The sequence below is a fragment of the Drosophila mojavensis genome, unplaced genomic scaffold, assembly GCF_018153725.1.
Source record: "Drosophila mojavensis isolate 15081-1352.22 unplaced genomic scaffold, ASM1815372v1 contig_74, whole genome shotgun sequence".
Taxonomy (NCBI): domain Eukaryota; kingdom Metazoa; phylum Arthropoda; class Insecta; order Diptera; family Drosophilidae; genus Drosophila; species Drosophila mojavensis.
In genome coordinates, this window is record NW_025318899.1 from 8,113,525 (window position 1) to 8,131,757 (window position 18,233).

An 18,233-nucleotide genomic window follows, 5' to 3' on the forward strand; every position below is an offset into this window, starting at 1 on the left:
GAATTCAGATTTGAAAATAAAGTAAAAGTTTACTTTAAAAAAAACATCTTCCTACAATTGATATTACATTTATTTATTCTTTAGTTCTATAACGTTTAGTAATCAACAAATACCTATTAATCAGTCAACGCTTATCTGTTGTCCTACTAATTCCTTAAAGTAGACTTATTATCTATCGACGTATGGAATTTAAATATCCTGCATTAAACTTACCCAATAATAACTTGTATTCTAAGTTAATTAGGAGCTTTAATTTCATATACTATAGCTTTATGCTACTTTCTATGGCTATGTGCATCTCATTAAATTGCTTGAGGTGTGACAAGATAATATCACGCTCTTTTACAAATATCTCCCAGTATCTCAAATATTGACTGACGTGCTGTAGCACCAGCTTCCCGGCAAAGTCCAAGCAACTCCGTGCATGTCGCAAACGCCTTCGACAACTGGCTAAGACTAAGCGCAACTGCTGCTCTGGTTCCAATTGAGCCAGTATAAACGACATAACGTTAGCCGTGTCCACTCGCATATCAATTGGAAATATTGCAGACTCGGTGGGACGCGATTGGGGAAACACGAGCAGCGCCGGCGTCACTGACATAGTTAGCTCCCAAGGCAAATCGTTTGCCTGGCTATTAAAGCGTATAAAATTCACATCGGGACTTCGTAACAAAGCTGCTACTTGCATCACTTCTTGGGACATAATGGCGGAGAGTTCACAATCCGGACGGTGTATGAGTACTACATTTGTTGCATTAGCGCGTTGCAATGCCTGGAGCAATAAGTGACGATTGTAATTCTGTATATATGATGCGTCCCGAGATGGGACAAAGTTTAATATATGGTTCCTTTGTACTCGTGGTAGCTGCCGGGCATAGAACTGTTTAATGAATTCAGTCAGTGCCTGGTAGGTGAACGTCTGATGCTGTGGCATGACATGTACTGATTCTGCTGCTGCATCCACTATGAAAGCCTGTACTCCTGAACTGTCTCTTCGGTGATTCCCATTCAGTTGGACTTGATCGACGCCAAGTTGTTGCAGAAAATCGCGATATTTGGCGCCATCAAAGAGCACGACGGCCAGAGAACGATTGTGCGATAACTCTGCGGTTGAATGCTGCCACAGCAAATGGCTATATTTGGCAACCATCTTGGCTATGCCAATCTTTAAGGCCGGCGTGCCTTGCTGTGAATGGGTGTGCGCTAAGCAGCGATTGCGTTTGTGCAGGCCCATGAGATGACGTGTTTCCGATTCCAAGTCGTTTTCGTGAGAGTGATGTGACCATAGATAGTTGAGAAACTCATTGATGGAGTAGTAGTTCGTCAGTGTGGCTTCTGAAAGCTGAAATGCTCGATAGCAATTGTTAGCTAACTGCTCCGAAGTCTTTGCGCCTTCATACAGATGCATCGGCATCTGCATCAGTGACCTGTAACGCGACTCTTGGTAGTCGAGAACATCTTCGTGCGAGTATTTTTCGCAGTCAACATTTTCTCCACGAAGTGCCTCCTCGCCTATGGCTAAGGGCATTGCCGAGTGCTCTTTGCGCATTCGTATGCTCATGGCCAGTACGGGCATGTGACGCGCTTTAATCGCAATCTTTGCGGGTGTTCCATAGCCAGCTGCCTGGAGAGGATTGACCTTGGGTCGTATCCAATGCAAGATCTCCATTGGGCGCCATATATTCGATTTATTATAGCTGTGCAATATATACCGATTATCTATGAGCACTAGTTGAGGCAGTATTATCTGTTCCAATTTGAGAATTTCTTTAGCTCTTTGGCCAAACGTAACAGCAAACCGTACGTTACGCTCCGGATCAAACTCTAACCAATGTATTGCGGTCGCCAAGAAGCGCCTATATTCCTGACTGTCTGCTGATTCCAGCAGAGCTAGCACAACGGCATCCGAGATCCTCCATAGAGCGCCCAACTCAGAGGTGATATGTATGCGGTCAATAGGCTGTATAAGATTATTCATGAATCGTGTCAAATCTTCAAAATGCCATGCACCCTGATACTGCAGCTTCAATTTCCGCCCATAGTTCACCACTAACGTGGGCCATTTGTCTGGATAGCCGCCGTTAATTGCCATGCCGGGAAGCTGCCTATGTGTGCGGCTGCAATTGCATTGTAGGTGCCAGCAATCTACGGCGCCAAATGAAGCGTAATCTTTGTAATAATGCGCCACGCCATCGTAGACCAAACGGGCCTGTCTGGCATCGCTCGACCAAGACACGTAGTAAAACACCAAAGAGACTTCACTAGCTGCCTCCAATTCGGCACGCATCAATGGTACATTGTATGTGGGGCACTCACTTATTGCTGCTTGACTAAGTGGCAGTAGGCCGATTCCGATCCAAATGTAAACAAATAAAATCATTTTTATATGTGCAGGTGGGTGCTTAACTTAATATTGAATTCAACAACGGCAACAGAAAACAGTAAACAGCTGATTCATCGGAGTGACCCTATTCTATAAAAATTCGCAGTTCTTCTTTAGACGTTTTACAGCACCGTATATATTTTGCATTGACGCCGCAATTTTACCCGTGCGCAAACCGCTCTTTTATTCTATTTTATTTAAACTTTATTAGCAAAATGCAGAATACGGGATCAAACTGGCAAGATCTCCGGTAAGAAATAATCAAGCTATTTTAAAACGCAAGAATATCAAATACAATTTGATATTGATGTATATGGGTACGAAATGTCCTTATTGGATTTTAGAGATTGTTTTTGTACAGATTGCAAACATTTCTCACGAATATTTACCAGATATTAGTTCTTAACTATATTTGATTTTTTTCAGACCGAGAGAACGCATGGAATATTTGTTGAGGACCGGCCATTTGTCGGATTGCAGTTTTGTTGTCTATGATAACGATGGCAAAAAAGTTATCTTAAAATGTCACAAATTTGTTCTCATGAGGTGCGTAAAATATGTGCTGTATTTATTCAAATCCTAGTTAATACACAATGTTAAAATATCCTTCAGTGTTTCTCCTGTTTTCGAGCGCATGTTTGAGGGCGACTTCGAAGAGGCAAAGATACCCGATAATATTGTCCTAGACGATGTGTCGGGAAATGACTTTAAGAAGTTTATGGAATATTTGTACTGGCACGATAATCGTCGACTGGACACATATGATCTACAGACACTGCAAACATTGATATATCTAAGCAAAAAGTTCATGGTAACATTTTTTACCACCAATTGTTTGAATGTGATCAAACGACGGCTATCCAGTGGCTTAGAAGCGGATGTGACTATTGATCTATTCGAGTATAGCCACCAGCTCGAAGATGAAGAGCTAATCAGCAACATTACATCGGTAAGTATTACTGACATTAATAATATGGTAAGAAATTCAGCATTCGAAGTTATTCTTTTAGAAATTTCGTTTTAACCCAGATGCCTATATCAATGCGGCTGCAGTTTTTGATCTAAGCTCGGAGGTGTTTTTAAAATTTATCGAGGAGCTAAGTGATCTTGTTGGGGATAAGGTACGATTCAGTGTGATAGATCGTTATTGTAAAATACATGGTCTAGTGGAAAGCTCGGCAAAATCTTCACAACTGAATTCAACCGCTGACAGTGATCACGAATATGAATGCGGAGATTATTCGCCTCTCACCAAAAGAGTTAAGCCATTATTAGAAATACCAAAAGCAAATATTAAAAATGCCGAAGCATCAGATCGAGAAATAGGGAATGAATCATTCAAGAAAGATGAAAATGAAAACGACACAGAAAACAGTTCAGATGCGAATACAGAGCAAATGACAAGTGAACAAAGCGACGAAAAAGAGAACAAGAAAAAAGAAGAATACATTAGTAATCTATTAAAAACTATTAAATTTACGTCGATGACTCCGTATGACTTTTGCGCTGGCCCAGGAACATCAAATCTACTAACAATTGAAAAGAAATACGAAGTGCTTTCTTCCATTTGCATTGCCGAATACAAAATGCGTCTGTTATCTACTTTTTAGTCATACATGTTTTCATATGTATTTCTAGTTTAATACATATTTAATATAAAAGGTTCCTTTATTTTTGGGAGTCCTTTAAGTTCTTTTCATCAATATCGATGTGACTATCTAAAGCATATTTGTCCAAATTATATTAATTATGCGATCGACTTCAAAGTTCTGTTTCTATTAAAATGCCATTTTTATTAGTCAAATGTGGTATAAATGTTTTTAATATGTAGAGTTTGTTTATAAATTATATTTCTTACAAGTGCATTAAAGCTGTTTTAATTCAATATAAAAGGGTTATAACTTTTTTCTGTACGTACCAAAAGGGTATATATATATGTATTTTAAACTGAGCACTCTTAAAATTCTAGAAGACACTTGGACGGCAAACATTTCTCATTGAGATATTGAAGGCACATAATTTGTATGTTTTCGTAATGGAATGATATAAAAGCTTGCTGACGAATGTAGAAGGCATTTTGTACTGCATGTATGTGAAAAAAATTGTGCAATTCCAGCAGACACAATTACATTTTGTTGTGAGAAGTTAGTTATGGACAATATAGAAACTTATGAATATGGTTAGTTGAAGTGGTTGTGTATAAAAATATATGAAAATGGCGGATCAGGCATAACTAATCTCATGCTCGTAGGTCTTTTCCCGCATGTCATGATTGTCGGGCAGAGCATGATGGCGCAGGCCGCATAGACGCGGCCCATAGCGTAGCATGACAATGATGACGCCTATAACGAAGAGAGCTACGGCAGCTACGGCGGGATATAGAATATATAGAGCCATGGCTTAAATGTCACTTTCGCGCTTCTGCAACTCAACGTATTCTTCGCGCTGTCGTTGCTGATGCAATGTACGACCCTCTGGACGGGGTGGTCGCTGCTGATGGTGCGACTGATGTACAGGCTCTAAATCGTCAACGGAAACGACAACGTCACTGGGAAACACTTGCTGGTGAGTGGTTGGCTGCAATGCATAAATATGTCATGTTGGGAAAGCTTTCAAAGTTGAATTGTTCACTCACGTGGAATCGATCGAAATAGCTGGCGTCCTGTAGTTCAGTAAAGTCAAGTGGGGGTTGCTTATGCGGCGTTGAAGACCAAATGGAAACTAGCCAGCGATTGCCCGTATGCCGGTCTTGCCAATACTTACGGTGCTTGGAGCAGCAGCCCAAGATGATGTTCAATATAATTATCGAGCCGAGCACAACTGTGCAAATTGCAATAGTCACATAAAACGGCTTAAAGCTGCCGTATATGGGTCCAGTGAAATATGGATTATTAATATACGCTTTACGCTCCTCTTCAATTGTGGACATAGTCCCACAAGCTCTGCCTTTATTGACTTATAAGTGTAATTGGAGAGGCCGTTGACTGATGAAGTCACTGGCCTATTTCTCTATTAGCTACACGCTTTTCTTGCTGACCACAAGTGCAACGCCGTATTGTCTGGAATGTACATGTACTCAATAAGAAACGTTGACAACTAACTGCATTCAACCCCAAATGCTGCTGTTGATTTTTCTTCAATTCAGTTACGTTGGGCGTGGCACTCATTGCCGCGTTGCTTTGCTAGACATCATTTATTTTATTTAGACCACTTACCATTTGCTCTCAATTGAGGATAACTGCAGTTGAAACTCAGCACGTTTTATTTCAATTTCTGGACAGTCAATATACGTTTATAATTAATAATTCAAATATTTCTTGATCTATAATAAAAACAACGCCCAAAGCCTGGCTCACAAGCTAAACTCGCACACTAAGATATCGATGCGTGTCTTGCAATGCTGCTAGGGATCAATATTGAAAATATCGATATATTACTATCGACTAGTATATCGAGTGCATTTTTAAATGCGTCTCGAAGTATGCTTCGAAAAAAAAAAAAAAAAAAAAAACGAAGATGCAGAAGTGAAACACTATTATGGAGAATATTGCTTAAATATAACATAATTTCATTTCAAAGTATAAATTTTTGTTCTTAATAATTAAAACAGAGATATACAGTAAACGATATTTAACAGCGCCAATTGCTAGCTATTCAATAGCCAAACAAATTAGGTTTCTGACTTCACTGGTCGTATGTCAGGAAATTGTCAGTCTGCGTAAATTGACGAATCAAAGCGCGCCCATCATCTGTCGGGGTGCTAAATGCAATTCGATCACGATGTATTTCAACGCCCAAAACGGTGTGATATTGCACTGCGCGCAGCAATTTGGTAGCAATTCCTTTACGACGTTGCAACGACGAAACCCAAATACGGGAGACACCGCAACTAGATAAAATATAGAGAACGTTACTAGTAACAAACGGTTAAGATAAGTCTAACACTTGACACTTACCTAGCCTCAAAAGTCTCTTCGCTAAAGTAGTCGGTGCCATCGACTTGAATGAAACGATGCGCCTGCGTCAGAGGGTGAACAAGGCACAGTCCCACAATTTGCTGTTTACGCACAGCAAAGAAGGCGACAAATGTCTTTGGGACGATATACGAAGAGTAGCCCAGTTCCTTGTCTATTACCTTGATTAGTTCTGTAAGCCGCTGTAGGCGAGCGTGAGGTGCACGTTCATTCAAACGTATAATCCGTCCATCAGGCGACCACTCCGGATAAACGGCTACTATATCTTCATCTATCCAGCCCTTAAACCGTAGCACATGGACAGAATCATGATATTCCCTATGCAACTGTTCCTCCTCCGGCTCATGGACGGTATAGACTAGTCCACATTGTTGGCACTGTCTGGCTCCAAAAGCCTTTTGACCAGCATCGATTTGATACTGATTGGATCCACTCGCACCAGCCATTAACCTCATCGAGGGATTAGCCTTATGACGCGTTGACTTTTGTGGTATTGGTTGGAGGCGTTGTGTGAAAATAGGAAACAATTTACCTTGTGGCTCAACGGACAATGAAATCGTCTCTGTTTTGTTGCTATCCGCTATATCCACCGCTGGACTGTCATCCTTTCCAGGTACTTGTTCGATTTCAGTTTTGATGTAGTTCTGTTGTTCAGGTTCTAAAAGATCCAACTGATCCGCATAGACTACCGTGTATAAATTATCGACAATGCGCGTGGCCTCCTCCTTGTGATTATCCGGATCAGTTATGAATATTTCAAAATTCTTATCTGTACATATGTTATTGGTGATTAGAAACTCCAGCAAGAGTGTTTGCTGTTCAATGACAGCCGGATCATCTGTTTTGTACGGCAATTGCTGACGGTACTTTTCGTATGGATCTGGCACCACCAGCTGCTCCTCTATTTCAGAAATTGACAGAGATTGAGGTACTGTTTTCTCATTTGATTCTGGTTCAACAATTTCATCCACTACGGTCTCGTCGAGATTTCGTAGTATTGCATCCACAGTTGCCTGCTCTGCTGAAAATATCGTAGCGGATTTAACGCGCACTTGTCGATGTGTTTTTATGGGGGCTTCCATTAACGATATCTTGCCCTGGCTGACACTCGCGCGAATGTTATCAGTGATTCGCACCTCCATACACGTACTGCTGCGTCTGCCGGATTTAAAGAACTTCCGATTGTTGGGAGGCTCAGAGTTGGGCGATGTGTCTGTTGGATTAGAATGACGTATAATTGGTATAACTGGTTCGAGTTCCATTGCAACAGGCTGTGTTTCCTCGTCGCTAAGGTCAGAAAAATCCAGGGCAGATAAAAATTGTGTATCAGTTTCCTTATTATTATTATTATTGTTATTATTATTATTGGCGTCGTCAAGAGCGATTACACTTAGGGGCTTAGCCATTTTAATGGGATCTTCGGCTTTGCGCAGTATGTCGTGGACCTCCTCTATCTTAGCGCGTTCCTCTCTCTTCGTGGTAATCAGCTGTCGCAATTTCTCATTTCGCAACGAGCCCAATATATCATCCAAATTAACCGATGCACTCGTTCGCTGACGTTTTCGTATGTTGTGATGCACGCCCTTATTAATACCCAGTCGAGGACGAGACGGGGGTGAGATAGCCTTAGTCTTGCGTTGGTGTTGTGCCGACTTGCGTGTACTTTTCGAAGACATCGAACCTGATCTGCGCGAAACGCTTTGAGCACCGTTGGAGTGCGAATAGAACGCCACTGTCGGTATACACTCTTTTTCTGTCCTGCGCAGCTTGCACTGCGGCGACGTAGTACTGGATTCCGGTGAAGATTCGATTGTCACTGCAGGCATTCCATGTGCTCTTTTAGTTACCTTTCGCTTCTGGCCAGTTGAAGACTCATCAGAATCTGTGCTAGATTCATTACAGACTACGGCATGATCTCGTGTCTTGGGTGTGCTTGGACTGGAACTGTGACTTTGGCTGGTGGTGCTATTGCTATTTAAGCGCATAGTTTTAGTAAACAATTGCGGTAATTGCTCCACCGTGCCCATCGATACAGTTGAGCCACGTGTCTTCCGCAGCCTCTTGTTTTCCTTATTGGTCTCGGGAGAACTGCCCGTACTACTCCGATCATCTCTATCAGCAACATTCTCGAACAGGTTGCGACCATTAGCTTGATTTTTAGTTGATTTTTTTGACTGACTTTGTTGTCTTGGCTTCAGAGGTGCAATGCCCAACAAGGGGTCCTCTACGTCACCGTCGTCTTCTATTTCATCCAACATGGAGCTGCGGCTACGAAACAATTGCTTCTTGCGCTCGGAAAGCCGTGGAGTAGCAGTTCGAGTAGGGCGTGTAGCACGTCCAGTAGGAGTTTCCATAATTATTGTTTGGTTACAACTACATGTATTTCCCGCTTTTTTAATAAGAGCGCTAATTCAGAATACCAGTGCTGCAAAGTGCAACAACATTGCATCCCTCATATTTGTAATCTACAGGGAGCTTATCGATATTTCAGCTCGATGTTTTTCAACAAGAACAAGTTTGATATAATCGATATATCATTTTGCAGCACTGGCACCACATACACATAAAAGTCATTTTGCCTAAATGTTGTGGGAAAGTGAGTTTTGTGTGAGCTGCTGAACTGAATTGAGAGAAAAAAATCTGGGAAATATTTTATTTGATATTAAGAAGTGCACAGGTAAGAAGTCTTTAAAAATTTGAACGCATATACAACTATAGAAGCCGCCGTCCTGCCACTACTGCATACTACTGTTTCTTTCGCCTTGCCGCCGTCGCTGTCGCCGCCATCTTGTTTTGTATATTGTGTGGAAATTATAATGATTTTTCACGCGTTGTGCATGTGTATGATCTTAGAGTTTATTGGACGCGTTGTGACCTTTCTTTGTTGTTAAACTTGTATCGAGTTGCTTGTCTCTTGCCCTGCCTCAATATAAATCAAAATCAAAATGAAAATTTGCATTGCTTCTTCTTTCACTTTGAGGTCGCGGTCGCCGCCGTTGTCGTCGTTCTCAAGCTGTGCTCCATTTACGTCAATAACGTGTAAACAAACCAGAACCCAAAACTCGCGTACGCTAACGCCTCAAGCTTCCCAAGATATTGAATTAACGCAAGAACCGTGGACGACGCCGCAGCCGAAACCGTCGCCGTGATGCCCGGAGCCGGCACGTTCAAGTTGTTCATCGGTAATCTCGATGAGAAGACGCAGGCAACCGAATTGCGTGCGCTATTCGAGAAATACGGTACTGTCGTCGAATGCGATGTGGTGAAGAATTATGGCTTTGTGCACATGGAAACCGAGCAACAGGGTCGCGATGCCATACAGAACTTGAACGGTTACGTTTTGAATGATAACGCCATCAAGGTGGAGGCCGCTAAAAGTCGACGCGCCCCCAATACGCCAACAACGAAAATCTTCGTTGGAAATCTTACCGACAAAACGCGTGCGCCGGAGGTGCGTGAACTATTTCAGAAATACGGCACCGTCGTCGAATGCGACATTGTGCGCAATTATGGGTTTGTCCATTTGGATTGTGTCGGTGATGTGCAGGATGCTATCAAGGAGTTGAACGGTCGCGTTGTTGATGGCCAGCCGCTGAAGGTGCAGGTGTCCACTAGTCGTGTACGCCCCAAACCGGGCATGGGCGATCCGGAGCAGTGTTATCGTTGCGGCCGTTCCGGTCATTGGTCGAAAGAGTGTCCGCGTTGGACAGGCACTGGTGGACGCGAGCCGCCACCACCGCTGAGCGCCGGCTACAGAGATCGCATGTACAGTCGTGATCCGTATCCGCCGCCACCGCCACCGCCGCCATTCCTGCGTGATCGCATAATGGACGGTTTTAGGGTAAATGCAGACAAATATGGCTACTCTCGACAGGTCGGCTAAAAGATTTACTGCTTAAAGATGAACTGTCTCTCACGATCTTAAAAGATATATAATTTATTATTTATTTTATTTTATTTATTTATTTTAATTTTAAATTAATTGCCAGAGTTTTTAAGCAGTTATTCTATAAATCGACTCGCCGCGAATACCCTTTAAATATCAAAATACACAATTCATTTTCATTCGAAATATCGCACCTTAAAATTTACACTAACACTTTGTTCAACTCTAGGACTACGATTACTATGATCGCCGTTTTGAGGATACACGCGATCTATACGAACGTCGCTATGCGTCATCACGCATGCGCGATTTTCCACCGCCACCAATTTCGCGTCGTGAACCCATGCCACTGCCCCCACCGCTAAGCGGCAGTTTGCGCTCCTGTAGTGTCTCTCGTGGATACGATACCATGTTCAGTAGGCGGTCTCCTCCGCCGCCACGCAGCAGTAACGGAATGAGTCGCTATGGGTGAGGATATATTTATAAATATGATATCGCGTAGATGCTAATTATTGTATTTTGTTGTGCAGCTCACCGACACCGCATGGATATGAGGACTTTAGCCGTGATTCTTTTGACGAGCGCATGATATCGTCGCGTGGCATGCGCGGTCCTTCGCCGCCAGGTCGCCGGTATGCGCCCTACTGAGATGAGTTTTACTATAACGGCAGCAGCTGAGTGACAGCAGCAACAGATTTGAGCGGTGCACTTGCAACAAGTGCACCAGCACTTGTACCCGTTTACAACTATAATGCTATTAGCGGCTCATCATGTTGGCTCCTATGCTGGTCGCCGACAATTCAACATTATCACCAACTGCAGCAGTTGCCGTTCTTACATATGTGGATACTACCACCTTGGTAGTCCCTTACACGTAGCAGCAATAACAAAACAAAAGAAATATTCATAGTCCCTTTAGGTATCCCTATCATACTAATCATAATTATGTAGCATTGTCTGACTGATAATGACGACGTCAATGTTCTGCTGCTGGCAACCAAGATTGCAGGCATCACAGAAGTTGCATCATTATTTCATCAAAAGAGTTCATTCTTAAGCGTAAATAACTACGAACTATTGGATTTGTGTGATTAGCATATATATAAACAAATAAAAAGTTAAGCACCAATGCATGTTTGTGCGATTGTGGAAAAAATGAAAAATCTTGTACGTATGATTTTTACCTTGTAAATGACCTAGTATTAAAAAGCATCATAAGTTACTAGCAAAATATATTTTATGTCTATAAATTCATAGTGAATGTCTATACTAAAGGCAGTCATTGGGATAATATATTAAAGTCCACGATGCTGCTATGCCTGGGATGAGGGCACTATGCGTATCGTCTTTGATTCCAACAGCTCATCTGACTCTTCGTTAGGCGTGGCATCGTTTAGTTTATCTTTCGGATGTATCACCTGCATAGCTATCGGTGGTTTCTCAAATACTGGTGGAATAAGTACACGACTGCAAGTAGGAAGGAGTATTAGAGTGTTAAGGATTAATGCTAGTCATCTACTTACTTGCTGAACAGCAGCCATATCATAGAAACGAGCATCATAATAGATGTAAAACCGAACGTCCAGTAAGTACCCAAACGTGTGTAAATGGAGCCAACGAAAACAGGGCCCATCACACGAGATAGACAGCCTGCAGCTGTCATAATACCCATCCACACCCCTTGCGGTCGGGGACCAAGTACCTTGGAGAATATTGTTTGTATAAGAGTAACGCCAATTGGATAGCCAACGGACGTTAATGCAAATCCAATGATGAACTGTGTCAATGTCAACGCTGGCAGTTCTGGGCACCAATCCTGTGTGACTGGGCAGCCCAAATACAAAGGATCATCGAGGGAGAGATTTGAACTGGCATTGTAAGGAATAGCCAGCTTTGGCGGATCCGGTCCCCACGGTATATAAAGAAGCCGACCCACCACCATCAACGAAAATCCGCCCCAGATGAGAACATAGCGCTCGGCAAAGATTTTGCAAAGTGGTTCAATAAGTACAAAAGTAACTAGAGATATAATTGCTGCAATGGTCATAAAAATGCCCATGTTGTAGAGCGCCTCATTGTTCGTCCAGGCGAACATATCCATGGTCAGCGACGTTCCCAAACTGTAAATAAATGCAAAATAGAATCAAATTTGAGAATTAGCCGTCATCGAACTTACGTTTCTAGTAACACAAAGTTGAAGACCAGTACGAAGAATGCCACAATAAGGGTCCAGGCGGAATAGTAATTTGGTTTAATTGCCTTCCAGGTTTCGCGCTCAGATGTGCCGCCCTGCATCACCATGATCTCACGCGCGGCTATTCTGTGCTCCTCAAAGAAGCCCGGGAGAAACATTACGAAGTTGCCCAAGCTCATGATAACATTTATCCAACCGGAAGCGGTGTACATGTTCACATGCATGGCACCCCAAAACCAGACTTGACCTTTCCGACCCAGCGGTGTCACTAGTGCCTGGAGCCCAGGACCGATGATAAAGCCCAGTACCTGGGCAAGGGACACCATGGACACGGCATGGGTGCGCTCGTTAAGACGTGTAGCCGCTGACAAATAGGAACGGCAGAGCGCAATGTTGGCCGAGCTGACGCCGATGAGGAATCGGGAGACAAGCATCCAGTACTTAACATTGTTCACAAGTTCCAATGAAGAATACAGTGCACTGGCCACAGAGAAGAGCGCCAACGAAATGAGGAGAGGAAGTCGTATGGTGCCCAGTTTGTTGCCCCAGCGACCGAAGATGGGACTGAAGATCATTTGGCCCAACGGATTAGCTGCCACAATCAAACCCATAAACTCCTTGCCCGCAGTGGGGTCTAGCTACAGAGATGCGTTCGTTTTAGTCTTTATACATAAGCTTAAATAGAGGGAGGGAATAAGTACCTCGCTCAGGAATGGCCAAATGCCGGTGAGTATAATGCTAAAGCCGAGAGCCATCAAGAACATGGTGAAGTAAATGACGCGCACGGAGCGCCAGCGCTGAGTATACTCCTCCAATGTTTCCAGATCATCGTCAAGCTCTGTGGTCTGATTACGGGCAGCCACGCGCTCCCGAAACTTACGCCAGTACTCCATGATGTGTCTGTGGACGCCGTTGTAGTAGTTGTGTCCCTTCAATGTTACCGTCGCTGGCTCATGCTGTGTTTCGTAAAGAGATTTGTCCATTTTGATAAGTTCGGTTAAGATATGAGTGATATGTATGTATGTATATGTGCATGAGTTTATAAATATCGTATTCTCCTACAAAAGCAATTTATATTCGGCTTGCTACGTCTTGAGCTTATCTACTTAAGCAGGTGGTCGAGCTATAGAAGACGGTAGTAAAATAATGAATTTAGTATACCCTAGAAATAGGTTTTAAAGTGATATACATATGCACATACATATCAATACATACATACATATATGTTCATACGTATGTATGTGTGTAGATGGCGGGGCAGCCAAGGGTAGGTCAACTCAGCTCGTTGTTCGTTTTAAAAATAAGTTTACTTGCTAGAGTCTGGCACACCTACTTTTCTCTGCTGCATACAGTCTCACATAGCCATTATACTCTGAACTCGCATTTTTATCGGGTCAGGCTATAAAAACATTTTAGCGTATTCAGAAAAAATGAGAAAAAATCTTCACTGGCATTTGGCACAGGTATATAACGAGCTTCCATATTTAAACTTAGTTAAATATGAACAGATATTGAACATACAAAATATATAGCTGCTCATCCTTATCAGTAACTAAATGAGTAAAAAGCGGGATACACATAGCTATATTATTATGCCGTCGTTTACACGCCACTCGTCGTTAAACTTTATCACAGCCAACTTACAGACTCGCAGATAAACAAATACCGATTTCTCAGCTGTTTTCATATTTTTTTGTGGTTGTGTGAGTGTGTTTTTTATATCAACCAACAAATTCATGCGCTTATCGCTGCCAACTAGTTAATACAACCGGCTTTATACATACATACATGTATGTATGTGCGTTTGAGTATATGTGTGTAATGATGATGTTCGTTATTTGGTTTAATCACTCATCGCTGTTTTAGTTATCATTTATCGCATTAGCTGTTGTGATATTTTAGCATGTAGTCGTCGCCAAGTAAGGTCTTAGCAAATAAATATGTGCATATATATATAAAGGTCCCTTATTTACACAATGTATTTGAGAATTTGGTACCGGAGTCGAAGATCAAATTGTACGAATAATTTGCAAGTGAACCCATTCAACAGGTGCTTTCAAAAGGTTTTCAAATATGGGCCATATGTAAATACTTTTAATATGCATATGGATGTACGCACATATATGTACATACATATGTATATTTGTATTATTAATTTGACTGCCAGAGATATGAATCATATTCATTGATTCCACATTTTAATTGACTAACAAATTTCAATCAGCTTTGTTGGGGGTATCAACTATGCTCTCTCCAACAGTACAGTACAGCACAGCTAATTCATATTCTTGGTTCAATGAGCTCTATCCCACATATCTGGAGACGCATATTCACATATTTGTATTCAAATATATATAGCTCTGATAATATCTCTTGCTTGTTTCAATTCCTATGTATAGATAATACATAACGCACGACTTCTTTGTTTTTATTTTTGTTGCTGCATACATTCACATACTCACACACACACGCACACACACAGTTGAACTAACACACAGATACTTCTTGTCATCTGCTGGTGTGAGCACCAACAAACACAAGTGGGGGGACCAAGGGAGCAGCCACTTAGCCGTCTATGTTTTATTTTATTTCATTTTATTTTGTGTACTTTGTTGCACTTTGTAACATTACAAATACATTGATAATGAACTGTTTGCACTTCGCTCTTCTTTACGTTCGCGTTTAACCCGTCGCGCTGCATTCATATAGTTAACTGTGTGTGCTCTTCTTTATTTTTTCTTATTCTTTTTCTTTTACCAATTTGTTAGCTACCTGTTGGAACGCTGCTAATATGTTGTTAAAATCTGCTCAACGCAGAGCAACAGCTGAAGACGCACTGGTCGCTCCAACTGATTTACTCAACTGAAAACCGTTGGCGTCTGTTGCCAACGTTTGACCGAGTCGTCGCTCTCTTTATTGCTCTTGCACGACAATTCACTTTTATTAATAGCGATCCTAAAAAGTATGAAGCACTACTCTGACTTCTCAGTTTAAAGGAAATGCCTAAAAGTATACAATGAAACACAGCATAAAATTGCGTTGCTATTTTCAAAATGCTCATACTTATGTATATAGTTAAGAAATATTTATTTGCGGATAAAATTTACAGAGCAAGATGTACCAATTGCTATCGCCTACTCTAAGGCCAAAGCAACTTACTTACATACACAGCCATTCTCAAATTCTTAAAAATATAAAACATAGATAAATTGAATTACCCAAAATTTACATCTATTGCTCTCCACGGAAGCGCCTCAAACGTCGCTGACGGAGCCAGGGCAGGAGAAGACCACGGGGTGCCAGTGGGGCTAATGGAGCCAGGGGTGGTGGTACAACGGGTGCCCTAGTAGTGGGTGTTGGCTTTGGCTCGACATCTTTGTCACGAACATTTTGTCTAAATCTTCTAAAGCCCTTCGTTTGTCCTTTGCGTGGAATTTTCTTTGGTAGCACATCGTTCATAATGTTAAGACTGAAGACATCACCACTGTCATCATCGGCAGCTAAGTGACTAACCGTGTCCTGTAGCACGCGAGGAATACGTTCTACTACCTGTAGAGCATCACGAAACGGGCGTATTTCTGGCTTGGGCTTTGACGCTTCTGTTGCGGGTACTTCTTCAATGGAGTCGGGTCTGGTATTGCGCGAAAAACTTTTCTTTGATTTTCTAGCTCTTTGACTGTCCTTGTCGCTGAGATGATGTCGTTTAAAAAGGGGTGCGGGACGATTGAGTAGTGGTGCTGTCTGCTCCAGGAACCATGGTTCCCGATGCCCCATTGACATTGGCTCTGCCGCAGCAGCTTGGCGTTTGGTCTCGCGCTGCTTCTGGGCCCGCGTGCCCAATGGAGAAGGGCGCACTAGTGAGCTGGCAAAATCGTTAAACCACTCCAAATGTTCCACAGAACGTTTGTGTCGTGCCAAATTAGATTTGTCTTCTTTTGTAGATGGTGACTCCAGTGCGTTTAATGACAAAGCTGGCCTCTTGTCTCCCGATCTTGATGGCTTGTAGATGGTAATTGTGGAACGACGACTACGGGCAGCTTTGATCTCCCCGGCAGGACTTACCACCAGTTCCCGCTTTTGCTCGAACTCCTTGGCATTTCGCACAAATCGATTGCTGCTAGGTCCCTGAATGAGGATCTCAAATGGTGTGTTCAGCGTGCGCGCGTTCACCTGCATAGTGTGGATACATTCCGTGTCGGAGTTCTCGTTGTTGCACTCGCATATGCACTCCTCGCCGCAATAAAATCCAAGGCAGCCGCAATGCTCGCAGAGCGCCTTACAGTTTCTCTCGTGCTTATGCTCCACGAGCGGATTGTCATAGCGGGATGTTGTTGTTTCCACAGTAGACGCAGTCGTCGAGGCAGTGGTTGGTACACCAGCGGAAATGGATATCTGAGTAGCCAGCAACACTCCAATCAACATAATGGAGATGGCGATATTGCTGATATAGTGTTTAACCCGTATCATTTTGTGTGCTCTGCCTTAGTGTCTTTCCAATTGGGCTTTGGCTGTGCATTCGCGACGCGCTGAGTGTTATATACGCTGACTGGGTGAAATCGTAGACGTTATTTTAGTTTTTCGTTGCTACCGCTTCGTGACTGTCAGTCGAATTTTGATTTGTTTTGCTTTGGCGTTCGCCGGAATTTTCGCTGACACTATATGATCTTGAGACATTTTTAATTGAGCACATATGCAATCGTTATTAACTGCTTCAGTTTTAGGGTCAGCTTAGACATGCGTACTAAATATATAAATTTATATTCTTATATTTGACCAAGGCCAAATTCTTGCACTTGAACTTCATACCAGACAAGAGATGCTTTGCTATTTCACAAAATATTTAGAATTTATTACAAAAAACCAACTAAACAAATTTCACAATTCTCACAAAGAAATGTTTGCCTATAACGCTTTATCGACGCTTGCCCTTGCCCTTCTTGCCGCCGCCTCCACCAGCTCCAGACCCACTTGACTGTGGCTGCGGCTGAGGGTCATTTGTTTTGTTCTGTCGCGTTTTCAGTTGCGGTATTTTACCGGCTACATACTTCATGACAGACTCACGGGTGGAGAAATCTTTGTTGCACAGTGTACCGTCCGCATTGCGTAGTTGCACGCGCACTCGGCCCCGGAACTGCAACTCTCTGCTCTTTTCGCGACAGTACTGTTTATTCTCCACCACAAATTGCAGGTTACACACCGAGAGCACATCGCGGATTTCCACATACGTTGGATTCTCAACACAATTCTCTTTGGGCAGGCGACGACCTTCCTGGCGAGTCTTCTTGCTGTTTATGTATGCTGGGTAAATGCAAATCCATCTGAAAACGAGGTGGCAGGTGAAATTGATGAGGCTGTTCTTTTAATTTGCGTATGTTACCTCTCCACTTCATTGTGTTTCATATTTGGATGCCAATTCATGCGCACAGGCTGTGATGCAGCCATTATTTAAAAAAACTTTTAATAAACAAATTGATGAAAATAAAAGTTTATTTATTTTCCACGCAGGCACCTTAGCGATTAGTTCACAAAATTATCGGTATCGATATAGTTCGAAATGCTGAACTGCCATTTCTAAAGTGATGCAAAACGATATTTTTAAAGCAAAAAGTTGGGGTACTCCTATAAGAAATAAAGCAAGGAATTCATTTAAAATCAGTTGAAATATGATATGGTATACTGTAAATTAATATTGAATGGATTGTTGCCCGATTTTGTAGTTGACCTAACCGATAGTAGTTTTTCTAATATATATCCTATCGATATCATTCGTGTGCAAGTTTCCAATCAGCATATATC

At 42.3% G+C, this 18,233-nt stretch overlaps 9 protein-coding genes across 11 annotated transcripts; 2 read left to right on the forward strand and 7 right to left on the reverse strand.

Annotated features, from left to right (window-relative positions):
* Positions 1-52: 52 nt before the first annotated feature.
* On the reverse strand, positions 53-2,380 carry LOC6581773. Its single transcript, XM_002007459.4, has one exon. The coding sequence runs from the start codon at positions 2,378-2,380 to the stop codon at positions 263-265; it is 2,118 nt and encodes a 705-aa protein (XP_002007495.2). The 3' UTR covers positions 53-262.
* LOC6581774 lies at positions 2,372-4,187 on the forward strand. Of its 3 annotated transcripts, none has more exons than XM_032731414.2 (4): positions 2,372-2,394; positions 2,810-2,929; positions 2,996-3,332; positions 3,394-4,187. In XM_032731414.2, exons 1-4 carry the CDS (start codon positions 2,387-2,389, stop codon positions 3,991-3,993), a joined length of 1,065 nt encoding a protein of 354 aa, XP_032587305.1. In that variant the 5' UTR covers positions 2,372-2,386; the 3' UTR covers positions 3,994-4,187. The 3 variants fall into 3 exon arrangements, with proteins under 3 accessions (XP_032587305.1, XP_043865375.1, XP_015017516.1); XM_044009440.1 differs by lacking the exon at positions 2,372-2,394 and adding an exon at positions 2,441-2,700; XM_015162030.3 differs by lacking the exon at positions 2,372-2,394 and adding an exon at positions 2,441-2,633.
* On the reverse strand, positions 4,151-4,780 carry LOC6581775. The gene has a single exon (XM_002007461.4). It carries the CDS (start codon positions 4,778-4,780, stop codon positions 4,607-4,609), a length of 174 nt encoding a protein of 57 aa, XP_002007497.1. The 3' UTR covers positions 4,151-4,606.
* Positions 4,151-5,773, reverse strand: LOC6581776. The gene is made up of 3 exons (XM_002007462.4): positions 5,599-5,773; positions 5,019-5,442; positions 4,151-4,960 (listed from the first exon to the last, which is right to left on the reverse strand). Exons 2-3 carry the CDS (start codon positions 5,310-5,312, stop codon positions 4,784-4,786), a joined length of 471 nt encoding a protein of 156 aa, XP_002007498.1. The 5' UTR covers positions 5,313-5,442; positions 5,599-5,773; the 3' UTR covers positions 4,151-4,783.
* A 155-nt stretch (positions 5,774-5,928) lies between these two features.
* On the reverse strand, positions 5,929-8,801 carry LOC6581777 (N-acetyltransferase eco). Its single transcript, XM_002007463.4, has 2 exons — positions 6,340-8,801; positions 5,929-6,272 (listed from the first exon to the last, which is right to left on the reverse strand). The coding sequence occupies exons 1-2, from the start codon at positions 8,709-8,711 to the stop codon at positions 6,068-6,070; spliced, it is 2,577 nt and encodes an 858-aa protein (XP_002007499.1). The 5' UTR covers positions 8,712-8,801; the 3' UTR covers positions 5,929-6,067.
* Positions 8,802-8,902: 101 nt separating this feature from the next.
* LOC26527129 (RNA-binding protein lark) lies at positions 8,903-11,406 on the forward strand. Its single transcript, XM_044009441.1, has 4 exons — positions 8,903-9,034; positions 9,338-10,198; positions 10,473-10,711; positions 10,774-11,406. Exons 2-4 carry the CDS (start codon positions 9,506-9,508, stop codon positions 10,889-10,891), a joined length of 1,050 nt encoding a protein of 349 aa, XP_043865376.1. The 5' UTR covers positions 8,903-9,034; positions 9,338-9,505; the 3' UTR covers positions 10,892-11,406.
* A 56-nt stretch (positions 11,407-11,462) lies between these two features.
* On the reverse strand, positions 11,463-13,484 carry LOC6581779 (major facilitator superfamily domain-containing protein 8). Its single transcript, XM_044009439.1, has 4 exons — positions 13,139-13,484; positions 12,420-13,075; positions 11,767-12,363; positions 11,463-11,710 (listed from the first exon to the last, which is right to left on the reverse strand). Exons 1-4 carry the CDS (start codon positions 13,418-13,420, stop codon positions 11,557-11,559), a joined length of 1,689 nt encoding a protein of 562 aa, XP_043865374.1. The 5' UTR covers positions 13,421-13,484; the 3' UTR covers positions 11,463-11,556.
* LOC6581781 lies at positions 13,306-17,166 on the reverse strand. Its single transcript, XM_002007467.4, has 2 exons — positions 15,656-17,166; positions 13,306-13,393 (listed from the first exon to the last, which is right to left on the reverse strand). Exon 1 carries the CDS (start codon positions 16,902-16,904, stop codon positions 15,669-15,671), a length of 1,236 nt encoding a protein of 411 aa, XP_002007503.1. The 5' UTR covers positions 16,905-17,166; the 3' UTR covers positions 13,306-13,393; positions 15,656-15,668.
* Positions 17,167-17,264: 98 nt separating this feature from the next.
* Positions 17,265-17,985, reverse strand: LOC6581782 (signal recognition particle 19 kDa protein). The gene is made up of 2 exons (XM_002007468.4): positions 17,815-17,985; positions 17,265-17,755 (listed from the first exon to the last, which is right to left on the reverse strand). The coding sequence occupies exons 1-2, from the start codon at positions 17,877-17,879 to the stop codon at positions 17,350-17,352; spliced, it is 471 nt and encodes a 156-aa protein (XP_002007504.1). The 5' UTR covers positions 17,880-17,985; the 3' UTR covers positions 17,265-17,349.
* Between the last annotated feature and the right edge of the window lie 248 nt (positions 17,986-18,233).